The 25917-nt window shown below is 31.5% G+C and overlaps 2 protein-coding genes across 2 annotated transcripts; both read left to right on the top strand.

The window, feature by feature from the left end:
- The first annotated feature begins 4491 nt into the window (after positions 1–4491).
- On the top strand, positions 4492–13833 carry LOC106764210 (probable LRR receptor-like serine/threonine-protein kinase At1g06840). The gene is made up of 21 exons (XM_014648453.2): positions 4492–4570; positions 4707–4817; positions 6063–6213; positions 6323–6394; positions 6537–6608; positions 6761–6904; positions 7035–7106; positions 7218–7289; positions 7512–7586; positions 8011–8079; positions 8213–8281; positions 8411–8482; positions 8700–8786; positions 9223–9291; positions 9733–10217; positions 10903–11061; positions 11388–11671; positions 11975–12026; positions 12261–12511; positions 12801–12935; positions 13355–13833. The coding sequence occupies exons 2-21, from the start codon at positions 4712–4714 to the stop codon at positions 13700–13702; spliced, it is 2844 nt and encodes a 947-aa protein (XP_014503939.2). The 5' UTR covers positions 4492–4570; positions 4707–4711; the 3' UTR covers positions 13703–13833.
- Positions 13834–18661: 4828 nt separating this feature from the next.
- On the top strand, positions 18662–21240 carry LOC106763355 (disease resistance protein RPS2-like). Its single transcript, XM_014647554.1, has 2 exons — positions 18662–20702; positions 20864–21240. Exons 1-2 carry the CDS (start codon positions 18662–18664, stop codon positions 21238–21240), a joined length of 2418 nt encoding a protein of 805 aa, XP_014503040.1.
- Positions 21241–25917: the final 4677 nt, after the last annotated feature.

The following is a 25917-nucleotide window of genomic DNA, read 5'->3' as shown; positions in this document are numbered from 1 at the left end:
TTTTGTAAGCTTAAGGCTCTCCATGAAAATGGAGAGTCAAACCCATCTTTTTGAGGATAGATGTAGCAATTGAATTCTCTTGTACCTTGTAAATGTTTTGATTATATAAATGCCTTTTTTCCATAATGCTTGCATGTAATGGGGATGTTCATAGCTTGATTTGCGGTTCATAAGGTTTTGGAAAGATTTTTGTGAAACCTAGGCTTGAAACTAGAGATCTAGTGGGGTTTGTATTTAGGGATGAAACATGACCCATTAGTTGTCTTAAACCTTAGATCTTAAGGCGGGTTTGCTTATTAAGTGTTCAAGGGATTGAAGCTTAGTTAGGAAATCTAGCCTCTTTCATCTAAGAGATTATGGTTAGATTGTTTTAATGGATTGACATTAATGTTTGATGGAGAGGAGAAGATTTTGTATGCACAAGAGTAAAGCCGGTGAAATATACCTCTAGTAGTGTCATTTCTAACATTTTTCTGCTGCTAAGTGTCTTCAACTACCAAATACCACCTTTATTTTTTTTTTTGTGTCTATTTATTTAGACATAATCTTACATTTTTTAGTTTAGATGTACGATTATTTAATATTATACGAGTCTCTTGATACTTGGTCTTACCATTTAATATTACTTAAGCAATTCGGTACATTTAACGAAAAGCAAACAATTATTCATTAGATCAAAGTAATTTTAATTTATATGATTGACAATGTTATATAGAATAGGAATGATATAAGATAAGCATATTCTAACTAAATTGATAATTTGAATTGAGAAACCTACTTGAAGATTTGTGCAGACACAATGACAAGTAGAAGAAGAATCTAGGAGGAACCTTGATGCGAAAAAGAAGTTTAAAGAATGGGAAAAAAAATTAAGAAGGGATAAGATGACATATAAGTAAATAGAGAAGTATGAAGTTCCTGAGATGATTTGAATTGAGAAACGTTCCTGAAGATTTGTGCAGACACAATGGCAAGAAGAAGAAGAATTTAAGAGAAACCTTCCTCCCAAGCACAATTTTAAAGAATGGAAAAAAATTGAGAAGGAATAAGATGACATATAAGTAAGTAGAGAAATATGAAGTTCCCGAATTCGGAGTAAGGTACATAATTGATAAAGATGGAACTCATTCCTTAAGTTTTGTGGGATTTATGAATAACAACAAATTATTAATCCAAGCGTAATTAATATTAACATTTGAGGTTAGTAAGGAATCTCAAACTTAGGTCGGTTTTCCGTGTCTTGACATGATTAAAGATATATAATAAAAGAATTTGACTCTTCAAAAGGAAATTTAAATGAACCAATTATATAATAACAATCTTGAAAAGCTTCTCAATAATTAATTTTAACAATAAAAAGTAAAAGTATTTTAAGTTAAAATTATAAAATTTATAAAATCATGAGTGATATAGGAAAAAAAAAATATGATAGAGAATTACATGTGTAAAGCACACAATTTCACGCGAGTCCCACATGTTACATTATTTAGATGGCTAAAAATAGTAGGAGGGCAGAAGCTAAAACACCCAAAGTATCATTATATGAGCATCACCCTTCAACTTCGACATCTTACAAACAACCCATTTCAAAAATCCTCAATTTCTACACCAAGTTTTGAGCTTTTCAATAGCCCATAAAGAAAGAAGCAAGAAGAAATAGGGTTTTGGTTATCAGAGGGATAAACAGAAGACATACAACGTGACAAAACAGGAATACAATATCCTTGCTAACACAGTGAAAACAAAAGGGGAAGAGCGTGGTGGTGGTGATCGATATTATATAATTGAAGATTTGGAAAGTAATTTGACATGAATAATATTGACATGAATATAAAATAGAAGTGATGATAAGATTAAAATCTAACTAAATTGAAGATTTGGATTAGAAGCGTACCTCAAGGTTTGTGCAGATACAATTTCAAGAAGAAGAATTTAGGAGCAATATGTTGATACCAAACACAATATTGATTGAAAGGTGTGGAGTTGCAATTTTAGAGAATGATAAAAAAAAACTAAGAGATAAAGAAAGAAGTAAAGTTGGTGAGTTTGGAAGTTAGGTATAGAATTCATAAAGAGGCAACTTATTCCTTTCTTTTTTAATAACTAATTCTTTTTCCAATTCTTTTGCGTTTCTGGTGTCACCTCTCCACAAGTTACGAATATACAACAAATCAGGACAAAATGTTTCATTACTTGAAAGCATAATCTTAACTAATCAATTAGATGAGTAATCAATCTCAATCTTATACTTCGGTTTTTCAGTTCTTGAAATGATTATAGATAATGATATTTAGACTCTTCAAATTGATTACACCTGCTCAGAAGTGTTCATTTCATCAAAGCAAATTTCAATCAACCAATTACAAATAATCAACTTGAAAAACTTGTCCATAATTACTTTTAATAATACAAATTAAAAACTAATTTAAGTTAAAATTAAACTATGTATAATTTGAATTTTGTAAAAGTTAACTAACTTTGTAACATTTGATGTTATTGATGTGTATATTTCATGCAAAACTTTTTCTTTCCTAGCCTTTAGACATGAATTTCAATAATTGCTTGTAAAGTAAAGTCAGAAAAAAAAATCACATGCCTTATTGCTAAAGGATGATACCCTGTTAAAGTAAGTTTTAAACCTAACTCAACTTCTACAAAATTGGTTTGTAAGGTAAGACTTGCACACCACTTATGTATTATAATTTGATCTTATCTCTAGTCAATGTGAGACTTCCAACAAAGACTCCTTTTATTTCAGGAGGTGTCTCGGCTTTTATTTCAGGAGGTGTCTCGGCTACGTTGAAGCATACCAACCATGCATTAACAAAAAAACAATTCTTAAAGCATGTCAATAGCTGCATCATCTCTCTCCTTACGTTCTCCATCGTTTCAAACATTCCAATTGTGTCAAATCCTCTTTCAAATTTATTTCACAATCCTCTGGAAACATAGAACACAACAAAAATAAAGGTTGAGCTAATTGGTTTGTCAGATTATTGTAACTTAATTCAATACAAACATAAGGACTTATTAAACCTTTCGGAATATCTAGTGGCGTAGAATTTTCTAGGCTTGACAATGCTAACTCTAAATTTACAATAGTTTTGCAATTCAAAACTTAAATTGAAAAACTAAAAGCAAATCACTCAATAACAATGATATAGCTGGTATTTCAAAGATTATGGAGGTACACCAAGAAAACATCGAAGTGCAGAAAGTAATGAGTGATTTCATTAAGAAAGAAACTTCATTCTTCAGTGCTTCGTAGATAATTTTCCTCATAACCCCTTCTTCATTTAAAATGTCCGATTGGCATTTTCTAGTTTAAATTAAACCAAGTTTGAAGCTAGTTAATAACGTCATGGATCAAGTCAAATATTGAATATGTAATTAATATAGATTTGTCTCAATCATGAATATAATAATTATCAAGTGGATAATTGTATGTATTATTTGAAATACATATTCGCCAACTTGAATAGATTACTTCGTTTAAATCCTTTTTTTTAAAAGAAAAGTGAATGTCGTTAGTTTTCATTGGATTTTTTTTTTACTCTTCATTTGGTACTTGGTACGTATATGCTGGTACATGCTGACGTTTTTTTTTTTCATATTAATTGTGTATAATCAACATGTGATTCCTTTATATACAACAATAATAGTTGAGAAATATAATTAAACAAAACTACACGTACAAAAGTACTCAAAGCCCCAGAGGGAATAATTAAAACTCCAATTAATTATTAGAAATTGATTCAATGACTATCATCCCCCTAATTCAAGACAACCTCCCATTTGTAGGATAAATGATAGCTGTCAAAAAATTTCTAAATAATAATTAGTTTTAGTGACAAAAGATATATTTAGAGATTAATTTAAAACCTAATTTCATAATTAAAGACTAAATTTTTTGATAATTAATATTAGTAACCAATTTAGATATTAATTTATAATAAAAACTATTTTAGTTAACAACTTAAAAATTAATTATAATTTTTTATTTATAATAAAAATTATTTTAGTTATCAATAACTTTTAGTTTATAAATTTATATTTAAATTATTAATAATAAATTATTTTTAATTATTAAAATTAGCCATTATTTAGAAGTTTTTCTTAAAGGATTGATGGTAAACTAATTTGAGTTTATAGATACAGATTAAAATAGAAACTAGTTGACATTGAATACTTCTTTGAATTTTAAGAGCTATTAAATTCGCTGTGGTATTACTTTTTCTAATTTCTTTCCTTATCAATTCAGATTTGCTATTTTTCTCATGCAAGTTACTTGTTGAGGAGAAAGGCACAGTGACGAAAGTGATGGCCTTCTTGAAGAAGTACACTAAGAATTCCTCGTTGCAATGGCGACCAAGTCAGAAGTTTACCTTTACAACACTATCTACTGTACGAAGTTTTCAACGCTGATACACTCTTCTTATTACATTATATAATCCAGATGTTGCTTCTCATGAATCCTAACATTTATTTGCAAGTTATAACAAACATTTTTCATTTGACCTGTCGATGTGTTCTTCCAGCAAGAGCTTTACGATCTGTTTCCCGTTCTAAGGTAATTAGAACCACCAAACCAGTATGGTTTTGATGGCTGCTGCATGTGCATGACATTTTTGCACTTAGATTATGCATTCATATATTGAATGTCTCTAACTGGTTTTGTTGTTGAATTTTTTTTTTGGCCGTTTCAGCTGAGATGTATCTTTGGAAAGGTTGTAAGTTTGAAGAAGTTGTTCTGCTGAGTTTGTGTTTATACTGCTACTTTTTATTCGCTACTGCTTTGATCACTGATCCCACTGAAGGTATAACTTTTATTTTTTTTATTTCCCTATTTTTTTAAGTTTGTATTCAATTATCATCTTTTTAATGATTCATTACCGTTTCTGGAAGTGATATACGGTTTAGTGTTTCAAAGTTTCTGCTACCAAAAACATTTATTATCTTCAACTATGCATAGCAACAATTCTTCTATAATAACATTCTATTATTCTTTATTGATGAAAATTGATTCAAAACTATACAAGACTAGAGAAAAAAAAAAACTGTATCACCAAATTTTATTTATTTATTTATCAAATTTTAATTAATGAAATAATAATGTAATTTTCACTTATGTTTTTGCAAACATGATGTCTTATGGATCCTATAAACAGTAATATTAAGATTCACTCACTAAACATATTCAATCCAGTAAAAAACAAAATCTCCTCTGTAGGAAAAAAAAAACGTACACGCTTATAACAATGTCTAATGGGGGAAGTTAGAAGACAAGCATATACTTGTATCTACCTGAGCTTTAACTTGCTAAAATCGTGTGAAGAATTGGAGAAGGATTTTTTTTATTTAAATTTTAAATTTATCATGTGTATGATGATCTAATATTGAACAAAGATTATAATATATTTTTTGTATATATGGATTGAAGCATCTATATATATGTATATATCTTTGTTGATGAAAAAAAAATTGTAAATTAAAATTAAAATTGAGATTTAATTGGGGAAAGGAGAAATCTCAATATAAACAGAAACTATTAACTATTTCTCCATTTTGTCTAAAAGATGTAAAATTAAATAATGGTCAAGTTAAGTTTATTTATTGAGTGGTGAAGTCAACTGTCACGATTGGAGTTTACGCGTGGGTGTAGAAAAATAAAATTGTCTAACAAGAAGAAAATAAAATAAACTTGCGCAATAAAGTATGGAATTTTATTGACTTATAGACTTAACAAAAGTTTTAAACCTAATTTTTTATTCCTTTCGATAGGTGATTAGTTTGATGAATTTAATGCTTATTATAAAAAAAAAAAAATAATGAGTAGGGAAAATCATTAAAAGATTATCTTGCTTTTAGATAACTCTTAAAGTTACAATAGTTTATCTATATGAACATTTTATCTAGTAGTTATATTAAACTACAGGTGCACATGTTATCCCTAATCATTTCACCTAAACAAATTCAAGTTATATTAAACTACTGGACACAATGTGTAATGTTTTTTCATAGATTTTTATTGACAATATGTGATTTATATGATTATGTTGCAGTTGAGGCGTTAAGAATCATAAAAGTAAGTTTGATCGATATTAATGGAAATTTGAGCAACTGGGATGGTGGAGATCCATGTACATCTAACTGGACAGGAGTCATGTGCTCCGATACAACATTAGTCGATGGCTATCTACATGTTAAACAACTGTATCACTTTAGTTCTCCATTTTCTATTTTTTCTTCTCTGTAAGCCATGTTAACATGTACAACTCATCATTTTCTTGCTCCAAGTTTCAAACTTTACATTTTCCTGTAGGCATTTACTGAACATGAACTTGTCTGGAAATTTGGCACCAGAGATTGGCCGCTTATCTTATCTGGAAGTGTTGTAAGGCTGTACCTACATTGATGTTTCTAATTACATACCAACATTCTCAGTTTTTCATTTGGATATTTCCATTATTCCATCATGTAGCAGCTCGCACTTACTTTCTTCTAATAATTAAACTTTTACTTTATATTCTTCCAAGGGACTTTATGTGGAATGACATAACTGGGAGTATACCAAAGGAAATTGGCTTTATCAATCCTTTGAAACTGTTGTAAGTTGAAAGAAACTTGTAGTTTTTGTCACCTTAGTAGTTCTAAATCCTTTTACTCATATTAGTGCATGAAACATACTCGCCATCAAATCAAATCAGAACAGTCTTGTCTTAGTAAATTGAAGTTAAATAAATGCCCTGTAATTTTGCAGACTCCTAAATGGAAATCAATTAACTGGTGAGTTGCCAGAAGAACTTGGCTTTCTTCCATTCCTGATTCGATTGCAAATAGATCAGAACAATATCACAGGACCTATACCTTTATCATTTGCAAAACTGAACACCACTGTACATTTGTAAGGTTCTCTACAATGATACTTCACTTTAAAAACTTGTTTTACTTGAATTTTTCTCTGTTTGTCTTCTACCTCTGTTATTCTTTCTCAAGAAACAAAATAAAAATAGTGCTTTCCCCTACTGGAGCAGTCACATGAACAACAATTCACTTAGTGGGCAAATACCACCACAACTTTCCAGCTTAGGAAGCCTTCTTCACCTGTAAGTTATTTGGTGACATGATTGCAGTTATTAACATATTTTTCTTGGTTTTATTTATGGTCCATTGGCAAGCCTATATATTGTTGACAAGATGTATTTCTGGACTTGCAGTCTTCTTGACAACAACAACTTTACAGGAGATCTTCCCTCTGAGCTCTCTCAGATGCCAAGCTTAAAGATTCTGTATGATTTATTATTTGTTGCATAGTGTATGCATGTCTTTAAGATCGTCTGGTTTTTGTTTTGTTTTGGATGAATAAGGGAGTGTTCTTTATAAAGTTGATGACATTTTAGTATGGGCGGCAGAGCAGGGCAGGGGCAGAGAAGTACATTGACTAGGATCAATATGTACTTTATCATTATATTTATATTTAAAGTATTTCATGGATCTTGTTGTTCTTGCAGTCAACTTGATAACAACAACTTTGGTGGAAATAGCATTCCAAGCTCTTATGCAAACATGTCAAAATTGATAAAACTGTAAGTTCATTTTTTGATCCCTTTTTTGTATGTTAACACTACAAAGCGACCTTAGGTGCTGGGAATCTTTGCGATCTGATGTACAAAGGAATTTCAGTTAAACATTGGCAATGAGTTTAAGTATAAAAGTCCAAAATTAAAAAAAGAAAAAATTATGGATATTGTTTAGTGGAAACTTGATAGTTAGAAAATTGATTAACTGGTTGAATACCCAAATCGATATAAAGGTCCAAAATGTTTTAGAAAAGTTTTATTTCCTCTATTTTCTTTCTTTGGCGTACGCAACATTGTCAAACCTTTGTGTTTTCGGCTTGCACCACTTAATAAAATTTGTTGTCAGAAGTGAATTATTTGGTTTGATGTGGAGAAATGTACAAAGTGTAAGGTTGATAGTACGTTGTTATTGGTTACTTGGTTTCATCAGGAGTCTTAGGAACTGCAACTTGCAAGGACCAATCCCTGATTTGAGCACGATACCACGCCTTACGTATCTGTAAGTTATCTCATTTACATTCAACTCAGTTTATGCATTGATTTTTAGGATTCTAAAATGATATACTTGCTCAAAAGACAGTACATCCAAGACTCTAATGGTTTCTATTAATTTTTGTTTGTGTATATTGCAGTGACCTCAGTTTGAATCAGCTGAATGAATCAATTCCAACTAATAAGCTTTCAGACAATATCACAACCCTGTAAGAACCTCTATTGCTTAAATAATTTCCAAATCTACTGGTCTCGCATCCAATTATTTCGATTTGTAATGTAGTTATTCCTCTTATATTCACTCTTTTGCGTGATAATCTTCAAAATATTATGTGCAGTGATTTATCAAACAATAATCTTATTGGAACTATTCCATCCTACTTTTCTGATCTTCCACGTCTTCAAAAGCTGTAAGTTATCTTCTTTTTTCCTCATCCTTTCTTCTTCCACAACAAACAGCATTGAATTACATAAACCAAACGTTGTAAACTGTTTGATTTTATATCACCTTACGTTACAAATCATATTTTGAACGTATTTCAAATTAATATCCGTTTTTTTTATTTCTAATTATATAAAAATTGCTGTGAAATCAATGAGTAATGCATACATGTCTTTCTCTGGCAGGTCAATTGCAAACAATTTACTGAACGGAAGTGTTCCTTCTACCATTTGGCAGGACAGGACTTTAAATGGATCAGAAATGCTTCGCTTGTAAGACATGAAATAATAATTTGGCGACTTTTCTGTTGTACCTGTACTTGGAAGCATGCATATTTGTGTCCTTTTTCCTTTTCATTTTAGAAAAAGATGGTGGTTGAGGAGCTGGATTAATTGATAGTACATGTGTATGTTAAGACCCAAACAATTGGAATATATATTCTTAAATACACTAGAATTATTAGTGAGTCGTGGATAGTAGAAGATGTTGAAATTGAGGCTAGGAGAGTTCTTTATATGCAAGGACTTTATTATTCTTTGTGTAGTTTAAGTTGTTGATACTAGCTAGGATTTGTTCTTTCACTCGCAAATTTGGTCCAGGATATCACATCTTGCATTCTCGTGTGTTTTGGTATGTTTTTGTTTTAACTTCTGTATAGGTGCTACTGAATTTTGATGTTCTTCTCAGCATGGCCGTATGATCTTTCAGGGACATGCAAAATAATCAACTTACAAGCATATCAGGAAGTACAAATCTTCCTCCAAATGTCACCCTCTGGTATGCTTCTGACCTTATTCTGCAGTTACACTATAATGTGATTATGGTAGTGGAGACATGCTAATTATTAAGTTTGTTGTGCATATTAAAATTAAAATTAATATTTCATTCAGTATCCTTATGATAAAGGTAAAATCTCACTGAACATTGCATTTGACAAAAATTCACTGAACATTGAATTTATCATTTCCTTGTTTTCATTATATATTTCTTAAGCTACTGCATGACTTATTTTGTTTGGAGTCTTTAATTTGACATTCCTACTTTAAATTTATTACTTCTTTATATAAGTAAATCTATAGGTGTTTATTTTTTGGTGTCTCTGAAACTTATGATTCAATATGTATACAATTCAAGATTAGAATTCATTTTTTTGTCATTTCACAATTTATATTTGAATTGCAATTCAATAAATGTGCTTTGAAAGTTACTATTTTTCAGGCTTGAGGGAAATCCTATGTGCTCAAATAATAACACCTTAGCTCAGTTCTGTGGATCTAAAAGTGATAGTAGCGTCAATGGTAACTTCAGTGTTAGCTGTCCCACCCAAGCATGCCCCCCTCCCTATGAATATACTGTGGACTGTTTCTGTGCTGCCCCCTTGGTTGTTAACTATCGATTAAAAAGTCCAGGATTTTCAGATTTCCGCACTTACATGAATGCATTTCAGAGCATGATGTCAAGGGGTCTTAAAATACGTATTGATCAGTTCTATATTCAAAAATTTGAATGGGAAGAAGGTCCTCGTTTGGGAATGCACTTGAAGCTTTTTCCTTTGTATGTTGATAATAACAGCTCTCATGTTTTCAATACAAGTGAGGTTCTTCGGCTCAGAAACTCGTTCTTAGACTTTGATCTTCCAACCAATGATTTGTTCGGACCTTTTGAGCTTCTAGACTTCATTCTGCTGGATCCTTACAGGGATGGTAAGTCGCAGATACTTCTTATGATCAGTTAATGTTTAGCGGAAGTTGGACACTGAGCAATATGACCTTGGTTGAATAGTCTTTAGCCGGCTAAACATTATTATCGTATGGATTTCAATGTTCAGTCTATTAATTGAATTGTTCCAATCACATTTTTGTACTTGTGTCAGTAATTCTCCTGTTCCTGTTAGTATAATTCATGTCTCTCACCTTTTAAAGTTTGACAAAAATTGTGAAACCAAAGTTTTGCTCTAATAGTGCTATTTGATTTGTGACTGCTCTGAAAATGGAGCTAAAGGTCTTTTTGTAAGCGTGTATCTACTTATGGTATTCTGGAAAAGTAACCATCTGTTTAATTACTCCTCAATTTAAGCTTTTTATTCAATTTCTCGGTTTAATTCATTCGAGATACCTTGACAATTAAACAAAACTAAAGTGCTATGATAAGTAAACGTTGGACAACTGAGATGCAATGCCTTGTTCATGGTTATATTATGTGTTGCTGTCAACAGTTTAAACAAAGCCGGTTAATATTGGAAATTCAATACCCCTACCACTTACCAACGAATGATAGTATGATGCTTGATACCAATTGAATTGAAGATTAAATCTTACAATCTATATGCAAAAAGTAATATTTTTTATTTGTTTTACGTATGTTCTCATACTTTTTATATTGCCACAGTGATTGTTACCTCTCCAAGTTCAGGGATCAGCAAAGGAGCACTGGCTGGAATAGTCTTGGGTGCAATTGCCTTTGTAGTTACTTTTTCTGCAATTGTTACTATTCTCGTTCTGAGAATACGTTTGAGAGATCATCCTACACCTTCCAAACGGGCAAAAGGTGAGTACCTTAAAATGAATAACCTAGCCTGTGATTATTTCTTCTGAGTTGTCTTCAGTGCTTTGCTCTGTCACAATCACAAGTCTAAATGTTACTGCTCGTTATTTTATATTGAAAGAACCATATTCGAAATTTAATTATATTTTTCATCAATAGAAAATGTTTTCAAATTATCCTTTTGGGACTGTTGCTGACATTCAGAATAGGCAATCCATTTAAAAGGATAATAGACGTTCTTATAACAAAAAATGAATGTGGATAGGACTAGATCACGTAATTAAATGATCAAAATACATGTTAATCATAGACTTCTATTTCTTTAACAGCATCTAGGATCCCAATAAAAATTGAAGGTATAAGATCATTTAACTACGAAGACATGGCTGGCGCTACGAACAATTTTAGTGACTCAGCTCGAATTGGACAAGGTGGGTATGGGAGGGTTTTCAAAGGTCTTCTTCCTGATGGCACTGTTGTTGCCATAAAGCGTGCACAGGAGGGTTCCCTGCAGGGTGAGAAGGAGTTTCTTACAGAAATAGAATTGCTATCAAGGCTACATCACCGCAACCTTGTCTCTCTGATTGGATACTGCGATGAAAAGGGTGAACAGGTAACCTTTAGTTTAAAGTTCAGAAATGTAAAACAAAATTTGATATAGTAAAAACATTAGTAATCCTTGATTCTTGATTTATTTTTGAATGTTCTATTTCCATAACTTCAATTACCTTGTTGTCTCGAGTTGGTTGCACAAGGATATGGATTGTAAAAAAAAAAAAAGGATATTGATTACAACTTACTGAAAATATTTTCATTATAAAGGGATTAAAATGCATAGAATAACTATCCCTTAAATTTTAGTTCATTCTATGTCTGGTCTATTTACTCCATCTGATTTACGATTTTCATTTGGCAGATTTTGGTTTATGAGTACATGCCAAACGGAACGCTAAAGGATCACCTCTCGAGTAAATCTTGTACCTTTGTATCTATTTCGTTGCATTGTCTGATAACTTAATATAAAGTCAATTACATTTTATAGTTGACTGTCATGAAATAACTGTTGTTTTACCTGTATAAGTTTCCCTTGCTTTTTTCTATTCCCATTTTGCAGCAAAAAGTCACTTCTGGTTTTTCTTTTATAAAAAAAACATGTCGTTCTTGTTGTCTCTCTGAACTATGCACTCAATGTTTTATGACAGTTTATTCAGAAAAACCTCTTAGTTTTTCAATGAGGTTGAAGATTGCTCTAGGATCAGCTAAAGGTCTTCTGTATCTACACACGGAAGTAGATCCTCCAATATTCCACCGAGATGTCAAGGCCACCAATATATTATTGGACTCCAAGTTCACTGCGAAAGTTGCTGACTTCGGACTTTCACGACTTGCCCCTGTCCAAGATACAGAAGGAAACGTGCCTGGTCACGTATCTACTGTTGTAATGGGGACTCCGGTAAGGTTTTCATGAATAGATTTTGTTCTTCTCTGAAAATGAGCACGTTTGTAGTCAGGATAAAATTTGGAAGTATGAAACACCATTCTACATTACTTAAAAAGAAATGTAGAACAAAGCATTAATACACATGATCCTCCCATCTCACCTAATACACATTAATCATTGGGATCAATTTCATTATTTTCTCATACCCCTGATAATCTTCAATGTCATAGAATCTAACCTTTTACCTACAATGCATCCAATATAATCTTTTTGTTGTTTGTTCACTGTTTTAATCATGCAGGGTTATATCGATCCAGAGTACTTCTTAACTCACAAATTGACTGACAAGAGTGATGTTTATAGTCTTGGTGTTGTATTTCTAGAACTTGTGACTGGGAGGCCAGCAATCTTTCATGGCGAAAATATTATTAGACAGGTATAGTTTGCTTTCTCTTCAAGATTACTTTTATATTTTGCAGCTTTCTATGTGAAACATAAAACAATCATCTGCTTTAATTATTTTTGCGACAGTCATATTAATTTTTGTGCTCTGATGAGTAAGTGCTATAACAAAAATAACAAAGGCATTGGGCTCTTCTTTCATTCCTATAATTTACTGCTAAACTATGTAATGTGTCCTTCATAGACTCCCCTAAGGTTCTTTATATTCTGCTAATCTTGCTTCCAATTTTACCATGACTCGTTCTTCCATTTCCTTCATAGCTACATCATTACGTGCTGCCTCCACCATGACTTGTCATAATAGTTCCTTATAATGATTTCCCATCTCTAAGATATATATATATAGAGAGAGATAACATAATTCTTAACATATTTTTAAATACTTATTTTCAGGTTATTATGGCATACGAATCTGGTGGATTGTTTTCAGTTATTGATAAACGGATTGGGTCTTATCCTTCAGAATACGTGGAGAAGTTTGTGACGTTGGCCTTAAAGTGTTGCAAAGATGCACCAGACGAGCGACCTAAAATGGCAGAAGTGGTTAGAGAGATCGAAAACATGTGTTCAATGTTACCAGAGACGAACGATGTGGAAGCAGAGCATGGGAGAAGTGGTTATGGAAGAATAATATCCAGTTCACAACCTTCATCATCGACTAGCAGGACTCCTTTTGTTTCAGAAGATGTGTCTGGTAGTGACCTTGTCAGTGGAAAGATACCCACCATTAGGCCTAGATAAAACTTCAAAATCATCAGCTATCTTCAACAATGAACCCATCACATGTACTATATATCACAGTCATATTTTTGTTGATGTTTTTCTGTATTACCTATTTTAAGGTTAATTGACAGTGAACTGTTTGCAAGGAATTTCACAATCTTATTTTGGTTATTGATGGATCATATTTAATATCATAATATTATAATCTATTTTTTCTTCAATGATGACTGAAAGATTATACAGTTCTTATTAGGTTTAATTGTTTCTTTTGTGTTCAGTTTGGTTGAAGTGTGTCAAATTCGCCCCCTTTTAGAAAAATGTCAATTTCGTCTCCATATAGAAAAAATTTGTGTCAATCAAGTCATCTCCGTTAAATACAAACTAATGGTGTCAAAAACTTAAAGTGAATTTTGAATAATAACCACTTCATGGGTCTGATCCGTGATATTGCAGTGGATAAAGTGAGTTTTGAAAGCAATGATTTTTAACATAGATGACTTGATTGACACAAATTTTTTCTATATAGAGACGAAATTGACATTTTTCTAAAAGGGGGACGAATTTGACACTCTTCAACCAAACTGGAGACAAAAAACAATTAAACCTTCTTATTATAATCAAAATGGAACTTAATTTCAATGAAAGATCAAAAATTAAGTTAATGGTAACAAACATTTGCCAAAACTAGGGAATATTTTAATCTCCATTTTCATACCCACACGCTATCCTAATTATCTGAAATTGTTCCCTGTATTTACTTTCGGAAAAAATCAATTAATTAATAAAATTTAACAATTTAAATAATGCTATGAATTTCATTTTGGGATTAGAAGATGTAAATGTTTATCTATGTTAACTATATTTATTAGTTTGTCCAAAATCTTCCTATAAAAATTAGATATGCATAAATTTATTTTTTTAATACTATATATTTATCTTTACATATTAACATGTAACATCATATATTACACAATTTTTAACTAAAGTAAAACTTGTGATAATATATATATATATATATATATATATATATATATATATATATATATATATATATATATATATATATATATATATATATATATATATGTGTATATGTATATTGATATTAAATTGAATGTGATTTTTCTGTTTATTAATATACTTGTTAATTTATGTGCTAATAGCATCTTTATGAATATGAACATATATATTATGGATAGATTAGATATCTTAATTTTATTAAAGAAATTCATTTTATCTTTCAAAACTGAAATTTTACTTTTAAAACCTAAACGTTGATCTTAAAAACATACACTAAAATTATTAAAAACAAATAAACATAACATTTAATAACTAAATAAAATTGAAAAAATATTTAATTTTAAATTTAAATTATATGATATAATTATTTATGTAAGATATTTTAATTGAATGGATATTTGTTATGCATAATATTACAGCCCATGCGATGAGTCTGTAATTATATTTTAATTTTTTCTTTTTTACTTTAGTTAGGTATATTATATATTATTCAAGAGTTATAAAACTTAACCTTTAAAAGATATTTATTATGCATTACAATTTATTTTTCAATTTGAATTTATTTATATTTAATTTTGCATGACATCTTACATAAATGGTTTTGTTATTAAAGATTTGTAGATACTTACAGCCAATTTTTATCATTTTTTTTTCTTAACAAGAGTTTTTCGCCATTCTTTTCTTTTTCTTAATCATTCGGGATAAGCACATCCAATTTGAAAACAAAAATAATATTTTTAACTTAAAAAATCAATTAAAAAAGTTTATAAGAATAAATAATAACAAAAATATATATCTAAAAAACAATAGTAGTAGTATAAAAAGTAATAACTTATATACAAAAATGAAAAAGTTCATAACAAATGACTGAAAACTCAAAAAAAGTTGTGAAAGACCTGATTATACTTATAGAATATAATATTATATTGTAAAATCGCACAAGCATAACAATTAAAAACATATAAACAAAAAAAAAGTAATAATAATAATAATAATATTCCAAACAAAATATTATCAAATCGATATGGTTGTTGTTGACTTAATGATAAAATTAGAAAGAAAAATAGAAGAAATTATAGATTCAACTCTAATATAATATTAATTAATAATTAACAATTATCAATATAAAAAAACAAGCGATGGTGTCACTGATCAATCACCTTCAGCATCACTTGTTTTATTTATATTTTGTTTCCGTATCCAAACCTGAACTAGGAAAGAATTACTATAGTATAGATTTCCTTTACAGAACATGTCTTAATTTCTTGTATGTTTGGCACATAAAATAACTTGCTCAGGGGTCAAAGCACATACTTAACAAAATCCAAAGAAAAAATAAAATTAAGGAATAAATGTCATCTTTATTAATTTAATATACTTTGCTTGTAAACTGAGGAAGGATGAACTTCCTCTTACTTTTAAGTTTAATCTCTAAAATTGCAACTCATACTGTGCTTTAATTTAGTTTCTGAATTATTGTTCTTCTTCACACACATATCTCTTCTGGTACGTACGTTTCCTGAATTCTAATCTTCAATTCAGTCTATATTCTGTTCAACTCAATGATATGAGTTGAAACTTTTATTTTCTAAAATTCCTGATATTTATAACGATAAAACTGCATAATATTTGAATAGTGAAAATAAATGAATACTGGATTTTTTTTTAATTTCAAATATAACAAAATGATCATATGTATAGTTGTGTTTTGATATCAGTTGACAGAAATAACATTAATAACTTTTTATAGGCTCACGTACGTAAATTGTTTAGAGAAAAAAAAAAAAAAAAAAAAAGCTAATAGTGAATGTTTCGTATTCTCTTACACACATTAGAAATATATGTAACCTTTTATATGGAGCTACATAAAATAAAAATAAAAGAGAGAAAAATAAGTAAACTTTCTAATGACCCATGAACAAAGAAAAATAATAAGGAATGTCTTCAAAGAATAAGAGTTGTTGTCCAATTTGATTTAATCTAATGTGCCTCTCTTAAATAAAACTTCTATATATAATTCTAAATATTTTCTTTATTTTGTAAAATAACTCAACGATTTAGTTGAAATATATGCAATGTGCTCTCTTCAATGGAACAATAGTTAATTTTAATTTTCTTTTTTTCAACCAACTTTATAATCTTATGAAATTGAATATTAATGTGTTTAGATCGTCAATGAAATATATTGCATATGGTTAGATATATTATCTCTATTTTATGTTTATCTTTTATTTTTATCTTATGAAATATTATCTTTTATCTTATTGAAATATGGGCTAAACCCAAAATACAAATAAAAAATAATAATAAATTAACTAAAGATAAAAAATAAATATAAAATAATATATCTAATACATATAATGAAATTGCAAATTTGTCATAACATATATGTGGGGGAGTATCTTGTTTTTGATAGATTACTATTAAAATTCTTCTTATTCACATTATTTGGATTGTATAACTAGCTATAACGATGTATTTTGTTTTGACAGTTGAGAGTGCAACAATTCATGTTTTTTTTTAAGATATTGCATGTATCTTGATGTGTTATTTCTACATCTATTGTCCAATTGTTACGGTATAGCCAACAAGTTTAATTTCACCTTGCAAATGACACATATGACTCTCCTAAGTGATCATACTCCAAATTCAATATGTGGCATTGTTGTAGTCAAATATATGAGACTTCCATCAAACTTTTGAAATAGGTTGGATCTACCCTCTTGTCAACAATTTCTCTGGTTAGCTTCAATTTTTTTTTCAACTGGTGTGGAGATTAACTTTAAATTCTCCATCATAAACTTCTTAAGAATATCACTAGCATTTTTTTTTTGTGTGTGATATGAAAAATCCATCATTTTTCTGAATAACCTCAATGCCCAAAAAATGATACATTATGTCCAAATATGTTATTTCAAAATGTGTCCCCTTGAACTCTTCAATCATCTTGGGATTGTTGCCAATAAATATTAAATCATTAATATAAAGACAAATAATAGGAGTATCTCATGACTCAATTTAATGTATAAGGTATTATAAATCAATTTTCTTATGCCAAGCCTTTGGTGATGTCACTTGGTGTAATTAGGAGAAGTTGTAGGTATTATTGCGGGTCAATCCATTGGAGAACCGGACACTCAATTAACATTAAGAACTTTCGTACTAGTGGAGTATTCACAGGGGTATTACAGAACAGGTGCGAGCACCTTATAATGGAAAAATTAAAATCAATGAGGATTTGGTTCATCTTATACGTACACATCACGGGCATCCTACTTTTCTATGTTATTATAGACTTGTATGTTAGTATTGAAAATGGTGACATTATACATAATGTGACTATTCCACCAAAAAGTTTTCTATTAGTTCAAAATAATCAATATGTAAAATCATAATAAGTGATTGTCGAGATTCTCCTGGGAACATATACTTTGAATTTNAAAGAAAAAGTTCGAAAACATGTTTATTCTAACTTAGAAGAAGAAATTTATTGGAGTACGGATGTGTATCATGCATCAGAATTTAAATATAGTAATGTCCATATCTTATTAAAAACAAGTCATTTATGGATTTTATCAGGAAAATCAGACAAATCCACTTCAGTCTCTTTTTCAACCCGAAAAGATCAAGATCAATTGAAGATTCATTATCTTTCCAGGGAGATATTTGTAACCTTTTAACAAATAATAATAAAGTAAGACATAAATTGTTTTGTTTTAATCCTTCTTATAAAAAAGAAAGAAGGATTTCAAATTATTCAAAAATTAATCAAATCATATGTGAAAATGATTGTCATTTTACACACTGTTATTTTTCACGCACAAAATGTTTTTTTCAATTTGTAGAGTTTATCTTCCTTTGACTGCATATTCATTTTCCAGTATACAAACACAATACTATTTCGTAGCTAACGGAAATTGATGAACTCATTCATGTTTAGGACCCGTGTCAATTCAAATGGAGTATATCTTGGGAATTTTATGTCACTACGCAGGAAAGATTGCAGAATATACGTTGGGTTCAGTATGCGTCTGTTATATCAACGACTTTACTTTGAATGTTCTAGATGTTAAAAAAAGTTTCGAATGGATTCGAGGGATTATGAAAGAGCAAATCAGAGAAATCACTAATGGGACTGAAAAATTTGAGCCAGATTTTCTGAAACACGTTGAGAATTTATTGAAAGCTGCTGAAAACGTCTCAGAACGACAGCAACTACTGGAAGAAAGAATTTCAAATACAAACAAGAGCTATTTCAGAAGGCAACGTCTATATTTTCTTGCAAAAGAAATAGAAAGAGAAACACACAAAATACAAGAGCTCCTCCTAGATGTTAAGAAGATTGAATCACTCTCCAGGATTACTGAACTTTCTAATGATTTGGTTGCGTTCAAATCTCCTGAAGAAGCTTACACCGAGATTTTGGCAGCATTAAAGGATAGAAGTGTTTCTATTATTGGACTTGTTGGATTTGGAGGCTCAGGAAAAACTACTTTGGCAAAAGAAGTGGGTAAAAAAGCGGAAGAGATTAAACTTTTTGAGAAGGTTGTCTGGGCAACAGTGTCTCAACTTCTAAATATAAGAAGTATCCAAGATCAGATTGCTGATCAATTGAATGTTAAGTTAAAGGAAGAGGAAGCATCGGAAATAGGTAGAGCAGATAGAATATCAGAAGGATTAAGGAAACGTACAACTCTTGTAATCTTGGATGATGTATGGGAAAAAGTAAACTTCGAAGCTTTAGGTATTCCACTTGATGAAAGCAGTAAGGGTTGTTGCGTATTGATAACTACTCGGAGTAAAGAAGTATGCACTTCTATGAAATGTCAAAATATAATTGAAGTTAATCCCTTGCATTACAGGAAAGTTAGGGCTTTGTTCAAATTCCATGCAAACATAAGTAATGACTCCCCAGAAGCTTTGAAAGTTTTGGCAGAAAGAATCGTTACTAAATGTAACGGATCGTCTACTGCAATTGCGACGTTAGGAAGCACGCTAAAAGATAAAACTATTGAAGAGTTTGAGTCAGCATGGTTAAGACTACAAAATTCCGAACAACTTAGTTCTCTAAAAGGCTTAACAAGTTATCAACTTTGTCTTAAAGTAAGTTATGATAATTTGACAAACCAATTAGCCAAATCCTTATTATTATTGTGTTCAATATTTCCAAAGAATCATGAAATTGATTTGGAAGATTTATTTCGATTTGGAAGAGGATTGGGCGTAATTTGGAGATTTGGAAGAATGGAGAAAGAAAGGAGGGTGATGCATGCAGCTATTAACATCCTTAAGAATTCTTATATGTTGGCATATGTCAAAGAAAAAGAAAAGGTGAAAATGCCTGACTGGATTCGTGATGTAGCCTTGTGGATTGCAGCTGAAAGTGGTCAAGCAATTTTGACATGTACTGCAGTGGATCCAAGGGTGTTGATAGATGATGAAATCACGAAAGATAAGAATGTAATAGCCTTGTGGGATATGAAAAATGGTGAACTTCTCAACTATGAATGGAATTGTCCATCACTTGAAATTCTCTTGCTTCATTCTCCAGAGGTTGGCTTTACAATATCAAATGCTTTAATTGAAAGGTTGAAAATGCTTAAACTACTGGCATTCTTAAAATTTGAATACGGGTGGAAGTTGCCTTTTGAGACAGAAACACCATCATGGTACACTTCACCACTATCGCAATCAATTGAGTCATTAAAAAATCTCAATACTCTTAGCTTGAGAGGTTATAAATTAGGTGACATCTCAGTTTTGGAAAGTCTAGAAGCACTTGAGATTCTTGACTTGCGTGGTTCTTCTTTCAAACAATTGCCTAATGGAATAGTAGCATTACAGAAATTGAAACTCCTAGATTTGTACGGTTGTTTGATTGAGAAAAATAATGCTTATGAAGTTATAGGAAGATGTTTGCGGCTAGAGGAATTGTATTTGTATTTGCTTCCATCAAAAGAGGAGTTTCCACATGATTCTCTTTCTCGAGATTGCAGAGGTATGTTATAATACAATATCACTCTGAATCATTTCCATATTACATACATGCTGACATTTTGGAAAAACATAGACCATCTAGAGCTCTATGCATAGATGGTTTCAATGCCTCTACTCAAACTTTCATATCATTACCAATTAAGGATCTCTTTCTGAGAGCAGTGTACCTTCATTTGAAGTACATTGAGGGAGGTTACAAAAATGTAATCCCATCCATGCGTTCACAAGGCATGAATCAGATTGTTGTCCTAATCCTTGAACACTGTCTTGATATTGAATTCCTCTTTGATGGCACTTTTACAAACAGCAATGTTGATATGCTTCATACCAAAACTGTGTTTTCCAACCTAGGTACCGTAAGGTTGCATCAGATGCATGGCCTTCGAGAAGTGTTTCATGACCCTTCTTCGCAATGCTCTTTAGAAAGATTACAAGAGCTAAGCATTGATAGTTGTAACCAATTATACAACACATCCTTCCCAAGGAACTCAAATCTATGCAGTCTAAAGGTCTTGAAATTGGAATTTGCCCAATGCTAACTTCTCTCTTCATTCCATCCTTTGTCCAAACTCAAGTGCTTGGTGACAGCTCTTCGCAATGCTCTCTAGAAAATTTACAAGAGCTAATCATATATCATTGTGAGAAATTATACAGCATATCCTTCCCTAGGAACTCAAAGCTATGCAGTCTTGAGTTAAGAGGAATAAGTTGCCCGGTGCTAACTTGTCTCTTCATGCCATTCATTGTCCAAACTCTGAAGCTGCTGGAAGTTCTGCAAATATATGAATGCAGTGAATTGATGCACATAATTCCAGCAGAAGGGAATGATTATTATGTTGGCACTCAAGATCATATATCTTTGATGCTCCCAAAATTAAGGATTATTGAGATTGAAGAATGTCACAAGTTGAAATATATATTCCCTGTGTGTTTTGGAAGGCTACCAAGTTTGGAAAGGCTGATCACTAAAAATTGTGACAAGTTGAAGTATGTATTTGGCACTGAAAAGGAACACCGTCTTTCAATGTACCATGAGTATCCAGATTTGCTTAATTTGGAAGTTCTCGTGTTAGTTTCCTTACCTAACCTGGTTGACATTTGGCCTTCTTATTGTCATCCACGTTTACTAAATTTGAAAGAGTTACAATGCACTGAATGTTCAACATTGTCTAACTCTTCTTTGAGGAAGATGGCGATTGATTCAGGTCTATACCACCAAGGCACAACTGAAATGGTGATATGTTATTTAAAATTGATGTTTCAGAAGTCTAAATTGTTAAGATGTCAACACCGTAATTCATGCTTCAGATTTTATATATTATACACAAAATGGTCAAAACAACTTAGGAATTTATTAAATATAATACCATAATTGAACATGTCTACCTTTTTTTTTCTGAAGATGCAAATTACTTCGTAAACTAGAATTTTGTTTATTTTTTAATTACTGGGTAGTTATTATATGGTTTAATTATTCATATGATATGGTCCTCATAGATTAACAAATTTATAGTCGTCTCTTTTACTCCTTATACATACTTTTTCTAATGGTCACTCTGGTAGAAACTGAAAAGGGACTAAGTATAATGTATATAAATATGGAACATAGAAGGGATTAAAAAGGTATATGTGAGACTAATGAAAGAATTTTAAGTTGAGTTCTAAGGAGAAATATATACAAACTAGTAAACGTTGTTTCATCTTACACTAATTTTTATCTTAGTTATTTTCTATTTTGATAACTAGCATTCTTTCTTTATATTGGAAATTCCATTAAATTGGATTATCATACGTAGCAGACTAATTAACAATGAATTATGTTTTGTATGTAGAAGAAACCATGGTTATCAAACTCTCGAGTTAACTCTTAAACTCTTACGAGTTTACGTTCCCATACATGGCTTCCGAGTTAACTCGGAAGTAAACTCTTTTCTGCATAAACTCGGTAAAATTAATTGTGAAATCGGTAGGATCATGTAGAATCGCGTTTAGAGTGATTCTATGAGCTTGAAAGGGGGGAAAATTAAGAAAAACAATGTCGTTTGGTCTTTTTTATTGTATATTTAATGAAATGCATCAAAATTAATGACAATAATCCAAGTATTTATGTTTTACAATATTTATTTTTATGAACTATATATCTATAAATTTTATTTATTTAAAGTTATATAATTTTGTAGACTTATTTGAATTAAGATATTATTTATATAGTATTTTTCGTCTGAAGTAAACTTTTACGAGTTTACGAGTTGAGTTTACAAGTCGAGTTTACTCGACTCTCACGAGTTTACGTAGACTCGCGAGTTTGATAACCTTGGAAGAAACTGCTAGATGAAGCTGCCCTCAAATTCACAAAGCTTATATTTTCTCATCTTGGAGTAAAATGCCTTTTTCAATTCCAAGTTGGAGAACCTAGGACCAATAGAGAACTACCCTTAAAGTTATCTACTCTGGAATTGCTGGATCTGCCACAACTCAAATTCATATGGAAAAGCCCCACAAATTTTCTAAGCCTCCAACTGCTTCAATATTTACATGTGGATAGATGTCCAAATTTGAAATCCATCTTCTCCTCTGACATTATTAGAAGCTTACCAGTGTTGAGACAACTAGAAATACTCAATTGTGAGGAATTGGAGCAAATATTTGGTTCAGGGAATGCACAAGAACTCAAAAGTCTATTTACTTGTTCCCAACAAGTGTGCTTCCCTAAAGTGGAGAAGATCAAAGTTAAAAAGTGCAACTTGTTGAAATTCCTTTTTCATAATTTTGAGGCTTGCCATTTTCCCAGTCTAAAAATTTTGAGAATACAAGAATGCTCTGAAATAGAGAAGTGTTTTTCTTTTGAATTTGTAGCTGATAATGATGGTAAAGTGGGGGGGGGGACAAAGTTAGCAAACAAGTTCTGCTACAGAACCTGAGAAATATAACACTCGCAAGTTTGTCAAACTTCAAAGAGATTGACCATGGATTTCAGTTAAAAGATGATGTTGAACAGATCATAGAGGATTGTCCAGAATACTCTCGAATTATATTCTGATAATCTCATGTCTTACCTTTAGCCAAAATTATTATTTCTGTTTTCGGCAGCCACAATTACTATGCCTTCAATTACCATGTGAAATTCTATTTATTATGAAGTTTTTTATTCATGACAAATGCTTTGTTTAGAATAAGAGAGAGGCATAAGATAACAAAAAGCCACCTACAATCAACAAAACATCTTAAAAGAACAAGTTCCTAACTTCCACACGAGTTCTCAATTTTCACTATTTTGAAGAACACTTATTTCATCAAACATAGCCTAATCAATGAATTATATCCATAGATTCTTTTGTATATGTAAATAAGATATTTCCATAGAATATTTTTGATAGAATCTTTAGCATGGATAAGTAGGTTATTTTCTATCAAATATGCAACTTTCATAGAAATCTTTTCAAGGTTGTAGCCCTAGCACCTCATCTATATACACATCCACAAACTTGTCTACCACTAGAATACCTTGCATCTGCCCTTCATTAATGCCCTCCAAATGACCCAGAACTACAAAGCAATTTGCTTCCTTCTTCAGCTTACCCTATGATTGGCAAGCATCCACTAACTCAAGCCCCCTTGAGTTAGGAAACACCGTCTCCTTTGCACCTCAATCAATGAGAGCATGATTGACATACAATCAATCCATCCCTAACATTATGTCCAAGCCTTGCAAAGAAAGATAAATCAAATTAACTTTGAATTTATGTCCCTTAACCACCACTAGACATGTCATGCACACCAAGGTAGTCCTCACCTAATTCGAAGCCGGAGTGGAAACTACCAGCACACTCTACAACTCCATCACAGGTTAACTCAACTTCTCAACACATGAATGAGACAAAAGAGTGTGTCACTCCATGGCCCTAGTTGTTCCAACAGACTTTGTAGAAGTTTGAGGGGAAATAAGGGTTCTCTATTATCTAAGACTCACAACATGCTTACTTTATATGCACATAAGACTCGCTTTCAAAAAAGACTAGGACCAAGTGAATCCACCAAGAGTCTTTCACTTGTCACAAGCTGTTAGGTTCCTAGGTTTGGAACCTAACAGGACTCACTCAAAAGATAGAAACAGTAAAGAAAGAATNNGNTTTGACTATTATTCACTNTGAAAGAATNTTCTTTTTACAAGAATGGGATTGGGAGCATAACCTCCCTATTGAGGGCATAACCCCTCTCTACAAGCTAATTGCCTGACTTTACACAAAAAAACTCGATATCCCTTACCGCATTACACTACCTCTATTTATAGAGGCTTTGACCCACTTCCCCTTTTTAACCGACACTTCCTACACGCTTACTCCTCAACCCCTCTATCCTATCATCATATATCCTAATGTATATCCTAACATTACACCCCCCCTTCCAAACAACCTTTTCCTCAAGGTTGGAAATGGAAGGTTTGATCTCATGGCTCCTCTTCATCAACCTGTTACCCACTAGATGTTGCCCTCCAATTCAAGTTTGGAGGCTTGGGTGATGGCCAATCCTCCTCCAATGACTTCCACTCTTCNTGGATTCTTTTAGCCCAATTTTGTGAAGTCCTCAAAATCTCAACTCTGACTTCATCGGCCCTTGTAGCAACAACACTTTTTGCAGCTGCTCCATCTATTTGCAAACTCTCGTATAAAATTTCCACACTCCCCCTCTGTGTTACTGCTGCACAATCCTCACATAGACTGCATCTTTTGTTCCCTCCAATTATCTTTAGTAGAGTTGGGGCCAGATTTTTCCAAGAAAGGTGCTTGAATTTTTTATGCCAAGTCTTGCACCCTTGGACTACATTTTCTTTGTTTTTTGGATGTGCTTTTGTTGATCCTTTGGTGTTTTGAACTTTAAAAGCATTTGCTGCCCGTGTTGTTTGATCTTGCTTGCCAATCCCTTCATAAGTGATCAACTCTTCTCTTTTCACCCATGAAAAATTTGGTGTCTCCTCACCCTTCCTAGCTCCATTATTGTCAGTGGCATCCTCTCCTTTTTGCTCNCAATTGCTTGCATTTTCTCTTCCACCCGAGCGTTTTTTTTTTTTTTTGACATTCACACCACAACCTATCACACTATCTCCACTAAAAACAGCAACTTTCTCAGCAGTAGCAACTTTTTCAGCAGCACTAAAAACCACAGTTTTTTCTACTTTGTCAGCAACAGTAAAATTAGCAGCTTTTTCAACTTTTACA

This window comes from Vigna radiata, chromosome 6 (genome assembly GCF_000741045.1).
Source record: "Vigna radiata var. radiata cultivar VC1973A chromosome 6, Vradiata_ver6, whole genome shotgun sequence".
In the NCBI taxonomy this organism is placed as follows: Eukaryota; Viridiplantae; Streptophyta; class Magnoliopsida; order Fabales; family Fabaceae; genus Vigna; species Vigna radiata.
Note: the sequence above shows the minus strand (reverse complement) of the source record. Positions and strands in the feature narration are given on the sequence as shown.